Genomic DNA, 19,112 nt, shown 5'->3' with positions numbered 1-19,112 from the left:
GCTCTCTTCTCCAAGTATATCATGACCAATGTCTGCATTTCCTGTATTATTTTTGTGTCAAATATCTTAGTCACATCGCCACTCGTCGCTTCCGTATGCTCCAAGTCAGAGTTTTTCAACTCTGGTCCTCAGGGCACACTAACAAGCCAGGTTTGCAAGGTGATATCATTTGCTGCTCAGTGATTGCAGTATTCTAGTCTGCATCTTCCCAAGGTAATACTTAAAATCTGGCCTGTTAATGTGCCCTGAGGACCGCATTTAAGAAACCCTGCTCTATGCACTACAGAGGGGAGGGGCTGAGATCCCCCGCTGACAGCAGGGAGAAGAGGAGGAGAGCAGCAGGAGATCAGCTGAGGGCCGATACCGAAGGTATTTAACACAAATACAATACAACACAATAACACACACATTGGACATTTTATAAACAGTAAGTGTGGATTCTATGATTTCCAAACACTTTAAACTAGGGCTTATATTGCAGCCCTCCCGGATAATCAGACTAGGTCTTATTTTCGGGGTAGGCCTTACTTTTGGGGAAACACGGTATCAATTAATTTCTCGTATTTAAACTTTACATATATAGCATCAGTAGGACTTGTACATAAGCCAAAGTGGATTTAGCTAAGCATTAGAGGAACAATAAGCCAACCATCCAAGAACAAAAATGCAACATACGGCAGCTTGGCAGTCCTTCAATGTGATGGCTGCAGCTTTCTTTTTTTTTTTTCCTTCTTCAGCAGGGATGGCGAACCTTGGCACCCCAGATGTTTTGGAACTACATTTCCAATGACGCTCATGCACTCTGCAGTGTAGTTTAGCTTTATGGGAAATGTAATTCCAATACATTTGGGGTGCCAAGGTTCGCCTTCACTGTACTAGGGCGACAACACTCACTGACTCAAATATATCTATGGAGAAACAGTGCAATCACCCTAGTACAGAAGTGTTTTAGGCCTACAAAACAACTCCCTCTCCATAACAGGGGGAGGGAGGTGTTATGCAGTCCAAAGACAGAGCCGAAACACTGATAACTGATAACAGTAAACAGAGAGCACAGGAAATTATCAGCTAACAAGATTTCTGGTAAGATTAAGTTCCGGTTCACACTACCGCGGCACGACTTCGGGGGCGATCTGTGAAGTCGCGTGCACCGCGACTTCGGCGCAACTTGCACGGACTTCATATAATGAATGTCAATGCAAGTCGCTCCGATGTCGCCCCGAAGTAGTACAGGAACTACTTTCTAAGTCATAGCGACTTGAGTCGCTCCTATTAGAACGGTTCCCATAGCACTGCATGGACCGCGACTTGTCAGGCTGACAAGTTGCGGTAGTGTGAATGGGCACTAGCAGACATTTCTTTGTACTTCTCAAATAGATACAATATAAAAAATTCTTTACAAAAAAGTAAGCAGATAAAAGAAGTTTGTTGTTGGAGTTCAGCAACTGTAAACACCCAAAGAGCACTTTATGAAGTTCATGACATTTCAGAAGACATAAGATAAATTTACAATATAATCTTAGCAATTATGTTCATATACATATATAAAAATATCAAATACACAAACATATGCTTTTTTTAAAATCTATAACAGATTCTTCAAATCGGTGTAATTTAACTGCTGTCCAACCATGTCTTATAGTACATGGAACCATAAAACTATGAAGGGTAGATAAAGTTCAGTGGAACTCAATAGGTGCAGTGTGCTGTCTTGTCACTGCTTGTAAGAAAGAGAACCAGTCTTCCAGGGCGTTTTTAACATTTTCCACAATTCATAGTCCCTTCTTTTCCTTCTTCTTTTTAGGAGTATTTGCAGTTGCTATATCCTCTGCCGCACTCCCTCTTTTCCCTCCTTGTTTCTTGGTAGAGGTTTTACACATCACAGTTTCCATGTTACCCCAGACTTCATCATCTTCCTCATCCTTCACATCCTGTGCAGGAAGTGGAGTCAACTCTTCTTCCTGAAGAGGAGTCAAATAATAAAACTTAATGCATAATTATTAATAACTATTTACCTGTATGACCCAAGAACTGCTCCACCCCAAGTCCCAAGAACTGCTCCACCCCAAGTCCCAAGAACTGCTCCACCCCAAGTCCCAAGAACTGCTCCACCCATAACCAAACATTTACTATGTTGTAACATGATCTCATTTTTCAATAAATAATGGTTTTGTACACAGTAAACAATACAGTAACATAAAGCCCTCATGTGGGTATGGTTCATAGTGAGGTACAATAAGTAGCAACTCTCCATGCATGCATAGCTAAATCTCAAGAGTAAATACGAAATGCACACCACTATGTATGGTGGAAAACGAGTCCTTAAACAATTTAAGATCCAGGGGTTCCAAATCTATTTTTATTTTTTTATCACATAAAGTGGCAGTCAGTTTCTCAATCATTAAATACCATGACATTTTATGTTTGACCTGTGCTATGGTCAGGACTCCCGACTTCCGAGCCCTAGCCAAAGCGTGTTTGGGCTTTAATTTGAGCAAGGACTTATAAGTGGAATGCTTTTCCTTAGGACTGTATACATTAAAGGGTACATCCTTGTTCAAAGGCGTTTAATCGTTGGACAATCCCACCACACATGTACCAACATACCAGGCATACTGCTGCCCCAAAGATCCGAGGCATCCTGCACAAATTTTGCTATCCAAGAAGTAGAAGCTTGTCTCCAGAAAGGGAGAATATATCACCCATGAACAAAAATCATACCATATTTAGGACTATTGATTGACTGACTGATTAGGATTACCCAGGTCCCTTTCCAATTGGAAAACACAAGGCAGGGAGTCTGGCATGTCACCAGTGAATACAGATTTGTTAAAGACGTCACTATGGCAGACGTACTCAAACAAACTAAGACTGAGTGGCAAATCCATGTGTTTCGGGTTCTATTTTTCAAAGCAACATGATCTCTTAGGCTCCATGTACACGGGACGTTGTTAAAAGTCCCTTTGAATGCTGGAATTTTTTGGACGTTTGAAACGTCCGTTCGGTCGCGTTTGTGCGGGCGTTTAGCAGTGTTTGCGTTTAGAAGCGCTCCTAGGAGGTCAAAAAAATTATTCCCCTTTAAAATGGAAAAACGCGAACGCTAAACGCGGGTCATCGCGTTCAGACGCGTTTGTGCGTTTGAAACGCCGGGAAACACACGTTCGAACGCAAATAATTGCGTTCTAAAAACAGTCCCTGAACGCAACCACCTGCAAATGACTGTAAACGACCTGGTGTACATGAACAGATTAGATAAAATGTAGATGGGTTCAGGGGCTTCTGAAAAAAACGCCCAACTGCTCCTAAACGGCCATTTCCAGCGTCCCGTGTACATGGAGCCTTAGAGGTAGTATTTACCGTAGTTTTTTTTTTTGTTTTTCAAACATAACCGTATAAAACACAGCAGTATTCTAAATAGTATAAGTGCTTTATAACATTTTGATAAAAAAAAAAAAAAAAGTGTGCATTAGTGAATATATACATTATCTCACAAAAGTACACCCCTCACATTTTTGTAAATATTTTATTATATCTTTTCATGTGACAACACTGAAGAAATGACACTTTGCTACAATGTAAAGTAGTGAGTGTACAGCTTGTATAACAGTGTAAATTTACTGCTCCCTCAAAATGACTCAACACACAGCCATTCATGTCTCAACTGCTGGCAGCAAAAGTGAGTACACCCCTAAGTCAAAATGTCTAAAATTGGGCCCAAAGTGTCAATACTTTGTGTGGTCACTATTATTTTCCAGCACTGCCTTAACCCTCCTGGGCATGGAGTTCACCAGAGCTTCACAGGTTGCCACTGGAGTCCTCCTCCACTCCTCCATGACGACATCATGGAGCTGGTGGATGTTAGAGACCTTGCACCACTCCACCTTCCATTTGAGGATGCCCCACAGAGGCTCAATAGGGTTTAGGTCTGGAGACATGCTTGGCCAGTTCATCACTTTTACCCTTCGCTTCTTTAGCGAGGCAGTGGTCATCTTGGAGGTGTGTTTGGGGTCCGGATATGACGCGGAGCACGTGCACTCAACGTCTTTGGTCGACCATAACAAGGCCTATTCTCAGTGAAACCTGCCCTGTTAAACCGCTGTATTGTCTTGGCCACTGTGCTGCAGCTCAGTTTCAGGGTCTTGGCAATCTTCTTATAGCCTAGGCCAGGCATGTCCAACCTGCGGCCCAGAGCCGCAGGCAATGCGGCCCACTGCCCCCTGAAAATTTTTTTTTGCTGGGGAGGAAGGAAGTTGGGTCCGGGGCACAGCCACAGCAGCTTCCAACTAATGGTAGGCAGAGGCTGCCTCGGAGGGGGGGGGGGGGGCGAGCATGTGCAGTGTTTCCTATCACCATGACTCCTATCACCATGACCACTTCAAATCACTGAAGTGGTCATGGTGGTTAGAGTGTTCCTTTATTATCTCTCAGAAGACGTAAACCTCTGTATACTGATTCCATTTCATTTGATCATCCTCTAGTTGTGTTAAATTAGTGCGGGGGGTGCGGCGGAGCGGGAAGGGCGCAGCAGCATTTTATTACATACCTTAACTATAGTATATATTTTATATGTGGCCCGAGAAAATTTCTCTACACTCAATGTGGCCCAGAGAAGCCAAAAGGTTGGACACCCATGGCCTAGGCTATCTTTATGTAGAGCAACAATTCTTTTTTTTTTTTTCAGATCCTCAGAGTTCTTTGCCATGAGGTGCTATGTTGAACTTCCAACGACCAGTATGAGAGAGTGAGAGCGATAACACTAAATTTAGCACACCTGCTCCCCATTCACACCTGAGACCTTGTAACACTAACGAGTCGCATGATACCGGGGAGGGAAAATGGCTAATTGGGCCCAATTTGGACATTTTGACTTCGCGGTGTAATCACTTTTGTTGCCAGCTGTTTAGATATTAATGGCTGTGTGTTGAGTTATTTTGAGGGGACAGCAAATTTGCACTGGTATACAAGCTGTACACTCACTACTTTACATTGTAGCAAAGTGTCATTTTTTTCAGTGTTGTCACATAAAAAGATAGAAATAAATATTTACAAAAATGTGAGGGGTGTACTCACTTTTGTGAGAATATATATAAATATATATTTTATTTTTTTTATTAAACACTTTTTGAAAACCATGACCCAAAAGCATGTACCTTCAAAAGCAAGCCAGCTTCCATATTTGTATCTTTAAAGGTTTCCTGCAAAGTAAGGAGGCTGGCACTCTGACCAGTTATTGGTATTTTAATAACTGGGTGTAGTCTTGCTCCGTGATAACTTGCTAATTGCAAAAACCTCACACATGAAATAATAAAATATACTATAAACCAACTAAAGGGGTGGGGCCAGGTGATGTCACTTCTGCTATGGATCGAAACCCGAAGCTGGTGAAACTGTGAACTGCAAGTTCCCTGACGGATACTGTGTGTTTGTACTATGCTGGATAAGAGGTTTTTAATCTGCATATTATTTGAATAAAAGAGTGTATTTCTTTTAACAATATAGCACTATTAGTGATATTTCTTTTTCTCTGGGTGTGATAACTTTCACTATAGAGACATGAGCTGGATTCTCTAAAAGGGACCTGTCCATCATTACCCCCCACTAAAGGATTGTTCCCTGGGAGGAAGAGAGGAAGACTTAATTTCTGATCCACGGTTAGAGATAACAAGTTCATGTGACCTATACTAAGTAAATCATATGGGTCGAATACCAAACGTGAGCATGTAAGGCAAACAGAGGTGGAACACCGGTGACTCACAGCTATGTGGGCCCGGTAATATAAGGGCAGAGAGGCCTGCACAAATGAAGTGGACTCTTTAAGGACTTGGATTTATGGACTTTCAATATTTGGATTGTGAACACTGATGGTGTTACAATTTCATTGTATTTTACATTATGTGATTACGTTTACCATTGGTTTATCATTTTGGGAGTATTATTAACACTAGGGTGGTGTTATTATCGTTATTTATTCAAGAATGTTTTTGTTCGTTCATAGTATATTTCATTATTTCACATGTGAGGTTTTGTAATAAGCATGTTATCACAGAGCAGCACTACACCCAGTTATTGATATACACATGTATCAAAATAGCGAACACACCACTTAAAATAAGAACACCAAGCAGCGCAAATACTATATAAATACATAAAAATACAAATAAATGTTTCAATAAATATATATCTCATGGAAGTCCAAAAAATGATAAATATTGCACAGTTCCGTGAAAGAAGTGCTTAATTTAGTTCATCATCCAATGCCGTGGATCCCGTGAATAAAGCTGTCCAATGCAGTCCTACTGCACCTTGTGTGAATCTACACTTATTTTATTATTTAAGCTATAAAAAAAAAAAAAAAAAAAAAAATATTAAGTCCAAATTGCAACTTTTAAAATTTAAAGGGACATCAACACAAGCATGTGCCTAGTTTTAAACCTGCAAAAGTTGCTTTCTTCCACCCCTTTCTCCATAACCCAGGGGTGGGGAACCTTTTTTCTGCCAAGGGCCATTTGGGTATTTTTAAAATCATTTGGGGGCCGTACAAAATTATAAAACTTAAAAATGTGCCTGTTATATTTGGTCAAACATTTAATTAACTCACCCCTAATGCGATGGCTGCAACTGCTTTACATTGGTGAGGTGTGTGATGTTAGCAGATATTGATGATGTCACTGCTCTTTGTGATGGTAAGTTTTAAAAGAACTGCTGGCTGGTACAGCTGGTGGGTACAGCTGGCTGGTACTGCTGGCTCAGGCTGGTACTGCTGGCTCAGGCTGGTACTGCTGGCTTGTACTGTGCTGTGGGTACTGCTGCATGGTACTGCTGCGGGTACTGCTGGCTAGTACTGCTGTGGGTACTGTTGGCTCAGGCTGGTACTGCTGTGGGTACTGCTGACTTAGGCTGGTACTGTGCTGTAGGTACTGCTGACTCAGGCTATTACTACTGGCTAGTACTGCTGGCTGGTACTGCTGTGGGTACTACTGACTCTGGCTAGTACTGCTGTGGGTAGTGCTAGTTCTGCTGTGGGTACTGCTGGCTCTGGCTGGTACTGCTGGCTCTGGTTGGTACTGCTGTGGGTACTGCTGGCTCTGGCTGGTACCGCTGGCTCTGGTTGGTACTGCTGTGGGTACTGCTGGCTCTGGCTGGTACCGCTGGCTCTGGCTGGTACCGCTGTGAGTACTGCTGGCTCTGGCTGGTACTGCTGTGAGTATGGCTGGTTCTGGCTGGTACTGCTGTGAGTACTGCTGGCTCTGGCTGGTACTGCTGTGTGTGCTGCTGGCGCGAAATGCTGGCTAGGAGAAGTGTATCGGCACCGCGCTGGAGGAAGAGGCGATGTTTCCTGTATTGGTCACAGCTGGAGTGCATTTGATATAACTCCAACTGACTCACCCAGACTGTCAGAACGGAGCCAGAACTATTCAGGAAGCATCGGCTTCATTCTGACAGATCAGCTGAGAGACACAGACTCAGCTACACAGGGGGCCGGACCAGATGACTTCGTGGGCCGCATACGGCCCTCGGGCCGTAGGTTCCCCACCCCTGCCATAACCTATTAGTTACTAAATTCTTCATAGTTAGGTGATCTGACAAACAACCTATTGCTTCTACCTATTCCGTGCAACTACATACTCTGTGACTGGGATGCATGCTCTGCCTTTTGTTTTTGGCTCTGAAACAAGGAGACCAGCAGAAGCAGAGAATATAGCAGGAAGGTCTCACAACCTCACTGTGAATGTCCAGGTCTACATGAAACCCAATTGGCAGATCCAGAGGTGAGCAGCAATTTGGAGACAAGCAGGAGTACAATCCTCTGAATCTCATACATCATCAAGGGGGATTGCAGTTTGCCATCTTTGCACTGAATGCTGGGTGACCTGGTCCTAGCACTGCTAACATGACCCCATTTTACATTCTAAGTATCATCTACCAAACGCAGATATTTTTTGTATTTACAAGTCAAACATTACATTTCCTCTACTGCCTACCTCTAAAATGCCAGGTTTTTGCTTACGCCATTTGAATTCCGATGCCAAGACGATTTACACTTACCAGGAATGATATAGATACTTTATACTACATGTCCAATTTTGTCCTGACATTCAACAATTATGAACAGAGCTGGGAGGCAGATCTGGAAGTTGACCTTGGATACATTGACTGGCCAAAATATGGAGCACAACCAAATCTTGCTCCCAGAATGTCTCAGCAGCAGAGACTAAATATAAAGCCCTGCTCACATCGATATGTAGTTTGCCTTCACGTAGCCCATGTGCTCCCAGGTCACTCTCCAAAACGGTTTCTGTAGCCACATTTTGCCATATTTATTGAACCTGCCCATTCACTAAGGTGTTCAGGTTTCAGGTTTTCAGCTACGTGTCTTCCTAAACAAATCACTCCCTACAAGCTTCTGCAAAGCACTCTTAAAACTAAAGAATGAGGACATTACAAGGCACCAATTTATACTTATGACTCATGGCCTAATAACCGTGACAAGCTATTGTAAAACTGTGGCTTTCTAGGACACCTTATATTTTTGAGATTAATTCTAGATTAAACTAACCCCTAATGAAAAAAAGCTTACAGCCAAACTTCAGGGCTCCAGATCCCAATTCTGAAACCTGGGTTACCCATTTCCTGCCTGCAGATTTTGATAGGCGCCTCCTTGACCCGTAACACGTAACACAAAACCTCCAAGCAGCTCACTGGACTAACCTGGATCCCCTGGACCACCCTTTCCTCACACTAGCCTCAGCCCCTGGCCCCCTTATCCTCTCCTCCTTCACTCTTTATGCCAAATAATTGCAATGGTATGAGTCCAAAGACCTATAGTATAGCAAATCAACAGCATGAGTCACGAAGTGGTCTATCTTGTTTTATCATATAAATTATGCTCCATGCTGTACTCCTGCACTTTTTATATTAAAAAAATCTCCTCAATAAAAAAAGATAGAACACAAAACTTACTGTGAGGACTAAGCAATTACAGAAGATAGAAATCTGGTCATGACTATTTTCCCTCTCGTTAGGCATAAATCTGAACACTCCAACCAATGGATATTACAGTACTAATAAAACTCAAAAGTGCAGTGCTAAAAGATTTAGCAATCATGTAACAAAAAATAAACACAAAGAAAAAAATTAAATCTCTTAACACAGATCATGTATGTATTAATATTGTGATCTTATAGAATCTCATAAAAGATCCAAAAAGTCCACAAACGTGAAAGAATGTATTACAAAGTCCACAAAATGCAGGAAATAAAGCACAAATTAGAAAGTCCTCTGAAGGTGACACTTCGCAGTGTAACAATATAAACATGTAAAGTGACTTTAGTGCTCATTCACTAAAAGTTGACTTCAGTGCTCTTCCTTCACCAATATGCACTCACCATAATGCCACTGATAAACAGCATTAAATGTCAATCCAAAATAAGAGAAAATCCCAGGAGTCTTTTCGATTAATCCACCAGAGAGATAGTGCTCAACCAGGGGGAATCCTAGCCAGAAAATGAAATGCTCCCCCATGGAGCCCAAAAAAAGCGGTATATAGTGTAGTATATTTATTGGGATATATGGCAATTTAAAACGGCTAGTAAAACATTCCATATGGTGTACACCACAGTATAAAACAAACGGCTGGACTTACTGCAGTGGCCACAAAACTGAACCTCGAATACGGCAGCGTGACTTTAGCACGCAAGGCCCCTCCCTCAAACACGGCAGCGTGATGTCAGCACGTAAGGCCCCTCACTGGGAAGGGCCTTACATGCTGACACCACACTGACGTATCCAAGGTTCGGATCGGTGGCCACTACTGCAAGTCCAGCCGTTTGTTTTATACTGTGGTATACACCATCTGGAATGTTTTACTATCTGTTTTAGGGTGCCATATATCCCAATTAATATACTACACTGTATACTGCTTTTTTTGGCTCTGTGTGGAGAGCATTTTCTGGGTAGGATTCCCCCTGATTGAGCACGATCCCTCTGGAGGATTGATCGAAAAGACTGCTGGGTCGTCATCAGAGGAGGTATAGAGGGGAAATCTTCTAATGAGGATACTAGTTCTGGTGACAAACATGACCTCCCCTACTTGGAAGGATTTTCTCTCACTTCCCATTTTGGCTGTGGGACAGGTAGTGAAAGGAAATCTCCCTAATAGGGCATAGATGGTAAAGAAAATATTAACAGGGGTTATAACCCTCCCTTACTCTGCTTGCTTTTATCCAGCCCTTAGGGCACTATTTTCATCCACTAATACCAACAATGGGGCATAATCCCCCTTCCCCCCAAAAGCATTGAAATGGCAGAATTCCTCCAAATGACACCAATAATGGGGCACAATTGCTCCCAATGACACAATTAATGGGGCACAAAGACACCAACAATGGGGCACATTTTCTCCCAATCACACCAATGATGGGATATGGTTTATTCCCACTAGCATTGGGACGCTTTCTATACCCAATCCCCACGCATTCTGACCGTTTCCCATACTAGCTTATAAGCCAGATAATAAATACCCCTCTGTGGTGTGGGGAGAGCAGCCATGATGGGAAGGAGATTTCACAATCAATTCAATGTCAAAGGGATCAACAACAAATGGAGCAGCGTTCTGAGCTCCACCTTCAAAATACTTTCTACACAAGTATATAAACTACAGATACAGTGGATATAAAGAGAGTCTACACACCCCCGTTAAAAAGGTCAGGTTTCTGTGATGCAAAAATTAAACAAGGATCAATCATTTCAGAAATGTTTCCACCTTTAATGTGACCTATAAAAACTGTAAACTCAATTTAAAAACAAACTGAAATCTTTTAGGGGGGTAAAATAATGTGGCTGCATGAGTGTGCACACCCTCTTAGAACTGGGGATGTAGCTATGTTTCGAATTAAGCAATCACATTCAAACTCATGTTTAAATTAGTCAGTACACATCTGCCTTCATTTAAAGCGGAGTTCCACCCTGGATTTTTTTTTTTTTTTTTTTTTTTTTTTAATACCCCCGGGACAGTCAGGGCTAGTACATTCCACAATGGCTAGCCTCTGATCTGTCCCGGGTTGCACTTACCTGTTAAGACAAATACTTACCTTGCAAACGTCTTGTCCAGCGCTGCCATCTCAGATGTGGGCAGCTTGAAGCCAGCGAGATCCCCTTCGGAGTCTTCTTCCGCCTTCTTTGGTCCCACGATGCTCTGCGCCGGCCCCGACGTCACTTCCGGGTCGCGCGCGTCATCCCTCTACAGCTTCTGGGCATGCCCAGAAGCTGTTTAGAAGGGGATGACGCGCGCGACCCGGAACTGACGTCGGGGCCGGTGCAGGCGCAATGATTCCTGGGAGCTATGACGTTCAGCTCCCAGGAATCATTGCAGAGCCAGGAAGTGACGACGGGCCGCGGCCGAGGAAGGAGGAAGAAGGAAGTAAGGTAAGTATTTTTTCTTCGCTACGAGGTAAATAAAAAAAAAAAAAATATGCGATTATCCATTTCTTTTTCAGGTGACCCGGAGCGAGAAGATGGAGGTAAGTATAAAAATAGGGTGGAACTCCACTTTAAAGTGCCTCTAATTAACCCCAAATAAAGTTCAGCTGTTCTAGTAGGTCTTTCCTGACATTTTCTTAGTCGCATCCTTACAGCAAAAGCCATAGCCAGCAGAGAGCTTCCAAAGCATCAGAGGAATCTCGTTGGTAAAAAGGTATCACTCAGGAGAAGGGTACAAAAGAATTTCCAAGACATTAGATATACTATGGAACACAATGAAGACCGTCATCATCACCAAGTGGAGAAAATATGGCACAACAGTGACATAAAAATTACAGCTCGATCTTTTTAGGTCCCCTGCCAGCAGTCCTGTCTGCTCCCCCCCGCCGGGTGCCCACAATAGCAAGCCTCTTGCTGTGTGGCAATCAAGCAGACTCGCTCCCGAGCTGCGCTCCTGTAAATGGACATTGTCCATTCACAAGGAGAGCGTGGCTAGGCCTCAAACCCCCCCCCCCTTTCTCCTCTTTGGCTGTGATTGACAGCAGCCTGAGCCAACAGCTTACTATAATGCATAGAATGCATAGAATGCATTAAAGTAAAAAACCATCTGCCTTTAGAACCACTTTAAGGAAGATGTATCTTTTTTTATATACATTTGTGTAGTAATAAAAACATGACAGGAGTTCTAATCTTCAGCTGAAGGAAAAAGGTTATGCAAACACTTTAAATTGCCAATGTGCTCTTGTTGTCTTGTGTTTCAGGGTCTATGACATCCACTACACACACTTTTTAAAGTAAATTCTTATTAGGCCGCATCAGCATGCTTCCAGCTTACCTCCCACTTGTCACGTGATGTCAACAGAAGACAATTTAACCGTGATTTTAGGTACACCTGTAAAAGGCACAAAAAGAAAGTTTGTTAGTCAGATAGTCGACTGCAAGATAACCTCTTTACTATCACACATTTCACTATATTTACATATTACCCTGGGAAATAATATAGCTTTACTGGAGTTCCTTCAATATGTAATAAATGTGTGTTATGTAAGGAGTTCTTTAATAAAGAAAAAGTAAATAAAAAGTGGAGCATTAGCAAGGACAGATCTGTCAACAAGAGACAATCTTATACTATGCATAGTATACATCCATAATGTATACTATGCATAGTATAAGATTGTCATAACTATTCATTCTATGCAGTAACTATGCAGTTTTCACGCAATGCAGTTGCAACATAATTCATTTTAGATGTGTCTTGCATGCATTTTTTATACACTACTATTTATTCCTGTGCAAAGTGATTCCACACCAATGATGTAGGAAACAGAATATTTTTTAATGCAGCACTCCAAAATAAAGGTGTTTGCATTTTTGGTACGATGCAGTGTGCAGCAAAACACAACTATAGGGAACCATAATTAGTGTAACATTTGTCTAAAACATACTGCAATACAACTACAGAACAAGAAACACAGAGGTATTCATGTAGCCCTACTCTATAGTGATGCAACCAAAAAGCAAGGAAGCTCCACCAAGTGAACTGGAATGATCAAAAAACCCGTTTTATCAAAGAATATAAAATACAATACATAGCAGGTAACTGCCAAAAATATTCTCTTTCATTTAATATGTTTAACGAATGGTTTTCTTTTATAAGATATTCAAGGACTGAAATACAACTGAACCTAGGCGGATACCATCTTGTATATTGGTTCCATCTTGTATATTGGTTCCTTAAGAGTGAACTGTTTGGGCTTTATAGCCACAGACAATCATTTACTGGCTGTACACACTGTCAGTTTTGCTGTCAAGTGCTCTCTTACAAGAAATTTGATTGCGCTTTTTAGTCCGTTATTATATGTTGGACACCTGTGGAAGACATGTACTCTTTGTTGTATCATTGTATTCTTTGTTATTGTGAAATACTTTAACCGGTTGCCGACTGCGCACAGTATATTTACTGCGGCAGTCAGCCCCGGCCAGGCAGAGTGACGTAGGTCTACGTCGCTCGCCTGTCACTGGGTTTTGAGCCAATAGCGGGCGAACGCGCGCCCGCTGAGGCGCGCGCCTGCTGAGGCTCATTCACGGAGGAGTGTGGGTGTGTGACCGGCGGACCCGATGTCCGCCGGTCACACTACGATCGTCGGTAGAGCGGGAGAAAGGCGGAGCGGCTTATGTAAACAAGCCGCCTGTCATTCTCCCCTGTGTAAAAATGGAGATCAGACGGTTCTACTATGTAGGACCGTTGATCTCTGTTTTTACACTAGTAGCCATGTCCCACTACAGTTAGAATCACGCCCCTAGGACACACTTAACCCCTCCTTGTCCAATACAGTTAACCCCTTCCCTGCCAGTGTCATTTTTACAGTAACAGTGCATATGTATAGCACTGATTACTGCAGTAATGTCACTGGTACCCCCAAAAGTGTCAAAAATGTCAGTCAAGGGTCCGATCTGTCCGCCGCAATATCGCAAAAAATCGCAGATCGCCGCCATTACTCGTTAAAAAAAAAAAAAAAACACCAAAAATCTTTCCCTTTGTTAGTAAACGCGATAACTTTTGCGTAAACCAATCAAAATACGCTTTTTGCGATTTTTTTTTACCAAACATATGTAGCATAAAACAAATTGGCCGAAAATGTTAAAAAAATTTTGATTTTTACATTTTTTTTGGGGGGAATTTCATATAAAAAAAGTGAAAAAAAAATATTGTTATTTTTGCAAAATTTACGCTCTTTTTTTGTTTATGGCACATGATAAAAAAAAAAAAAAAAAAAAAAAAAAAAAAAAATCGCACAGGTGATCAAATACCACCAAAAGAAAGCTCTGTTTGTGGGAAAAAAAGGACATGAAATTCGTTTAGGTACAGCGTCGCACGACCGCGCAATTGTCCGTTAAAGTCACGCAGAAAAAAAAAAAATAAATAAAAAAAAAAAAAAAAATTCGCAAAAAACCCCCTGGTCAGGAAGGGGGTAAAATCTTCCTGGGCTTAAGTGGTTAATAAAAAAAAAAATTTGAAACAAATTTGATTGCAATATGATCAAACCAGTGGTGGAAGAAATATAAATCTATAATACCACTGCTGATCTCTCCTTCTAAAAAGCTAGCTGCCCATCTGTTGGAATGATCCAGTGGCTAAAATGGAGTTTCTGCCACAAAACAAGCATGTAACAAATGAAGGCAGACCTCTTAATCAGCATAGTAGTCCTGGGTCAGTGACAAAGTATTGAAGCCAGTAGATCAGCGTGAAAGACTAGAATCTTGCAAAGAAAAAAGGTCAGAAACCGCAGGATACATACATTCTCTTAGCACGTTTCTGGTATGGCAGATTGCTAAAACACAACCATAATTTTAGAAAGAGAAAGCTCAACAGGCGTAGCCTACATATTTCTCATCAGGTTTCTGATAATGTGCACATTTTCTAATCAAAATATCGGCTGCCATTGCGAACTATGTTCGGTCATAAAATTTATAATTACCTTGTGTAGAAGTTTCTTGTCACTGAGGCTATGGAGCCGCATAAACCTGTCTAGACCACAGGAAGCAACAACAGGCATAGACTTGTGACACTGAATGGAGCGCACAGAACCAGCACTGCCCTTCAGGGAACATAAAAGCTGACCTAAAAGTGAAAAAATACAAATCATTCAGTTAAGAGACTTTTCCGACAATGGATCCTGGCACAGAATTTATGATCAAACTCTCCCCTATACACAGCAGTAGCCAACATCGCTGCAGTTATTCAGTAGAGAAATCCACAGACAGAAGGGATGGAGACGCAAGAAGCTTGCATTTTGTTGTATATGGGGACAACTCTGAATATCTGTTCACTGTGTTTGCTTACTAGTCACCACTACAGGCAGGAGACTCGGGAGATATAATAATGCGCATCTAGCGGAATACTATGGATAATGTCTGTTTTAAGCACACATCTAAAGCTGCACGATTCTGGATAAAATGAGAATCGCAATTGTTTTTTGCTTAGAATAAAGATCACAATTCCCAGCGTAACATCATCTTTTACAATATACAAAAAAAAAAAAAAAAAAAAAAAAAAAGTAAAAAATTAGGCTAACTACTTTTTTTTTTATTCATTAAAATTTATTTTTTTCACAAAAAATTGTGCTTGAAAGACTGCTGGGCAAATTACAGTTCGACACAAAATATTGCAACAACCAACATTTTATTCTCTGGGGTCTCTGCTAAAAATTATTATATATATATATATATATATATATATATATATATATATATATATATATATATATATATATATATATATATATATATATATATATATATATATATATATATTGGGAGTTCTAAGTAGTTTTCTAGCAAAAAAAATGGATTTTTGTAAAATCTTACCGTAAAATCCTTTTCTCTTAGCTCATCGACAGACGTAGTCCTCGGTGATACACCACCTTCGGGTTATGTTACCTCCGCAGGAGCAGGACTAGACAGGAAATTAAAAAACTCTGGCCACACCCTAGGGGCAGTCCCAGAGGGTATATCCTCTCTCTCTCTGCCTCAGCAAATCAGTTATGCGAAAAAGCAGTGCTTAGAGAATTTAACCCAACCCAACTCCAAAACAGAGGGGCGGGGACTACGTCTGTCGATGAGCTAAGAGAAAAGGATTTTACGGTAAGATTTTACAAAAATCCATTTTTCTCTAGCGCTCATCGACAGACGTAGTCCTCGGTGATACACCACCTTCGGGACGTCCCAGAGCAGTATCACAACTGAGGGGTGGGAAAATGGAAATCAAATCCCAATCTAGAAGGCCCAACCGGTGCCAACTAGAAGTTTACAATGCTCATCCTTAATGATGAGACTCAACCAAAAAAAGAGAAAACAATTTTTTTTTTTTTTTTTTTTTTTCAAACAGAAAAAAACCCTCGAGGTAGACCACCGGTCTCCTCAAATTGCGGCCTGCAAAACCTTGCGGCCAAATGAGGCATCCGCCGATGCCGTCACATCAATTTTATAGAATTTTGTAAAGGTATGTACCGACGACCAGGTGGCCGCCTTACATACCTGGACCACTGACGCCTGATGGCGAAAGGCCCAGGAAGTACTGAGCGCTCGAGTGGAGTGCGCCCTAACAGGGAACGGAGGACTCTGACCCTTAATAGAATAAGCCTGTACCACCGTTTGTCTAATCCATTTGGCAATGGTCGCGGCAGATGCAGGCAAACCCTTTCTGGGGCCATCCGTGATCACAAAAAGTGAATCCGTCTTACGGAAAGATTCCGTAGCTTTCAGGTATCCCCCGATTGCCCGAACCACATCTAAGGAATGCAACGCATGTTCCCGATGATGCTTGGGCTGAGGACACAAGGAAGGTAGTACAATATCTTCATTCAGATGAAAATCTGAAACCACCTTGGGAAGAAAAGATGGCTTAGGATGAAGTACTACCTTATCCCTATGAATCACTAGGTATGGTGACTGGCATGATAATGCAGCCAGTTCTGACACCCTGCGAGCAGAAGTAATAGCCACCAAGAAGGCCACCTTCTGGGATAGAGTAAGCAAGGGAATCTCCCTGATGTTTTCAAAGGGAGGTTTCTGTAGAACCGACAAAACCAAATTAAGATCCCAGGGCGGTAAGGGCGCGCGGACTGGAGGAGCCAGGTGCCGCACCCCCTGGATGAAATTCCGCACCAAGGATTTGGTAGCTAAAGGCTTCTGAAAGAAGATTGCTAATGCTGAAACTTGACCCTTGATGGTGCTCAAGGCTAGCTTCTGCTCAACCCCTTGTTGCAAAAAAGCCAATATTCGAGTCACCGAATAGGTACGTGGAGGAAATCCTAAAGATTCGCACCACGCAATATAAGTCTTCCATGTGTGATAATAGACTTTGCTGGAAGTCGCTTTCCTTGCTTTAATAAGGGTAGGAATGACTGAAGTAGACAAACCTCTGTCCTTCAGTACTTGGGTCTCAATGGCCAGGCCATTAAAACCAGCGACTGTAAAGCACGAAGGTAAATTGGTCCTTGAGACCACAGACACTCCCTGAGACGAAGTTCCCACGGAACGTCTGCGACTAACATGTCCAAGTCGGCCAGGCCGGCTTGAGGAGGCCAGCCTAGAATTTCTAGGACCACTGGCGCTGATTGGATCTGAACCAGGCGTCCCTAGAGCTATCTGGCCCCGACCATCCGAGAAAGTCTGGTCGTTTTCTGTTCCCACACATTTATCAGATACCTGATAGTTATCAGGAAAGGTGATCTTTTCTGGTTGAACCTCAGGGACCGAAGTCACCCGACTAGAGGCTACTTGGCCTATCTGGTCAACCAGATCCGATTCCTGTGAGGTATCGGGACTAATCTTAGGAAAAGGTAAAGGAAAAGATCTTTTCAGGGAACGGTAACTACCGCTTCCTGTGGTACTTAAATGTTGGAAGGGAAGAATCGCACCGGTAGTAGTGGTTGATGCTCGATCTAATGTCCTGAATACCGGTGAAAACGTCCCCCCACCCTGAAACCGGGTGGGGGCGCACCTTCAGGCTGTGTACTCCTTTGCTTCGGGTTTGGCTGGGTTGGTCCCCTTCTTGAACCCTCCTGGAGGAGTCTTGCCTTTCCCGCTAGTACCAGCCGGGCGCCCTTTATGGGCGGTAAAGAAAGGTCCTCGCTTGTTGCGAGGTCCCTTAGCTTTTATCTTTCGATCCACCGGATCCTTAAAGGACGAAGTGTCCTCCACTGGAATAACCGTGGCTTTATTCAGCCTGGAAATAGGCGGATCTACGACTGGTGGTACCGTCCATTTCTTAATGATGGATTCCTCAAACGGATAGCGTCTAGCAATACGCTTGGAAATAGTAAAGGTACGTTTAGAATGCTCCCATTCTCCTTTAATCTGATTACCAAAACATTTAGGTACAGGAAAAGCCTTCGCCGTCTTGATGGGCTTATTAGTCCCAAAAGGCCTCTCTGTTTCAGTTGCCTCTGCCGGTAAAGCCTCAAGTTTTAAGGTTTCTTGCACTGCCACAACTAGTGCGTCCACCAATGCTTCTTCCTGAATTATAGCAAGAGAAGAAGCGTCCTCCTCACTGTCTGAGGGGGCTTTACCTGGGATAACAGCCCTTGCAGAGGAACCTGCAACTGCCGTGACCATCTCTGAATCTGAGTCAGAGGTGTCAGATGGTATAGGGGTAGGCGGGGGTCGCTTCCTTGACCCCCGTCCCTGACAGGCCGCCTCCACCCGAGCCACCATAGACTCCAAAATTGCTGTAAATGACTCTATACTCTGTGCACCGGCGGGTCCCGAGGCCCCCTCGAGGGAAACAGGTGGGGGAATATGTGTGGCAGGGTCCATAATAACTCCAGTTACTTCCTGGATAATATAATTCAAAAGTAAAGAAAAAAACTTTTTTTTTTTTTTTTTTTTTCTTTTCTGACCCCCAGCGCCACAAAAAAGCCCCTTAGTGTTACCTGCTTAGGGATCCCTATCGATCGAGAGAGAGAGAGATAGACCCCCAGGCTCACCACTTGATGCTCAGAGTTAAACTGCAACAGCTTACAGCGCTGTCTTGACAAACAGGAAGTCTTTTGGCTGGCTGCCCAGGAAGAAAGGAGGCGGCTCCGCCCCTCTGCACGCCTTCCGGCGCCTCCCCCAAGCTCCACGAGGTG

The 19,112-nt window shown here is 42.6% G+C and overlaps 1 protein-coding gene across 1 annotated transcript in view; it reads right to left on the bottom strand.

The window, feature by feature from the left end:
• Positions 1 to 1,522: 1,522 nt before the first annotated feature.
• Positions 1,523 to 19,112, bottom strand: part of WDR74 (WD repeat domain 74) — an 80,465-nt gene continuing 62,875 nt past the window's right edge. The window contains exons 10-12 of the mRNA XM_082269583.1: positions 14,958 to 15,100; positions 12,314 to 12,370; positions 1,523 to 1,961 (exon numbers count right to left, since the gene is read on the bottom strand). Coding sequence (XP_082125709.1) covers positions 1,773 to 1,961; positions 12,314 to 12,370; positions 14,958 to 15,100 — 389 coding nt within the window. The 3' untranslated portion in view covers positions 1,523 to 1,772. The remainder of the gene's footprint in view (positions 1,962 to 12,313; positions 12,371 to 14,957; positions 15,101 to 19,112) is intronic.

This window comes from Pelophylax lessonae, assembly GCF_965119305.1.
Source record: "Pelophylax lessonae genome assembly, chromosome: 10".
NCBI classification, from domain to species: domain Eukaryota; kingdom Metazoa; phylum Chordata; class Amphibia; order Anura; family Ranidae; genus Pelophylax; species Pelophylax lessonae.
The sequence above is the reverse complement of the archived record's forward strand: the minus strand, read 5'-3'. Positions and strand labels throughout refer to the sequence as shown.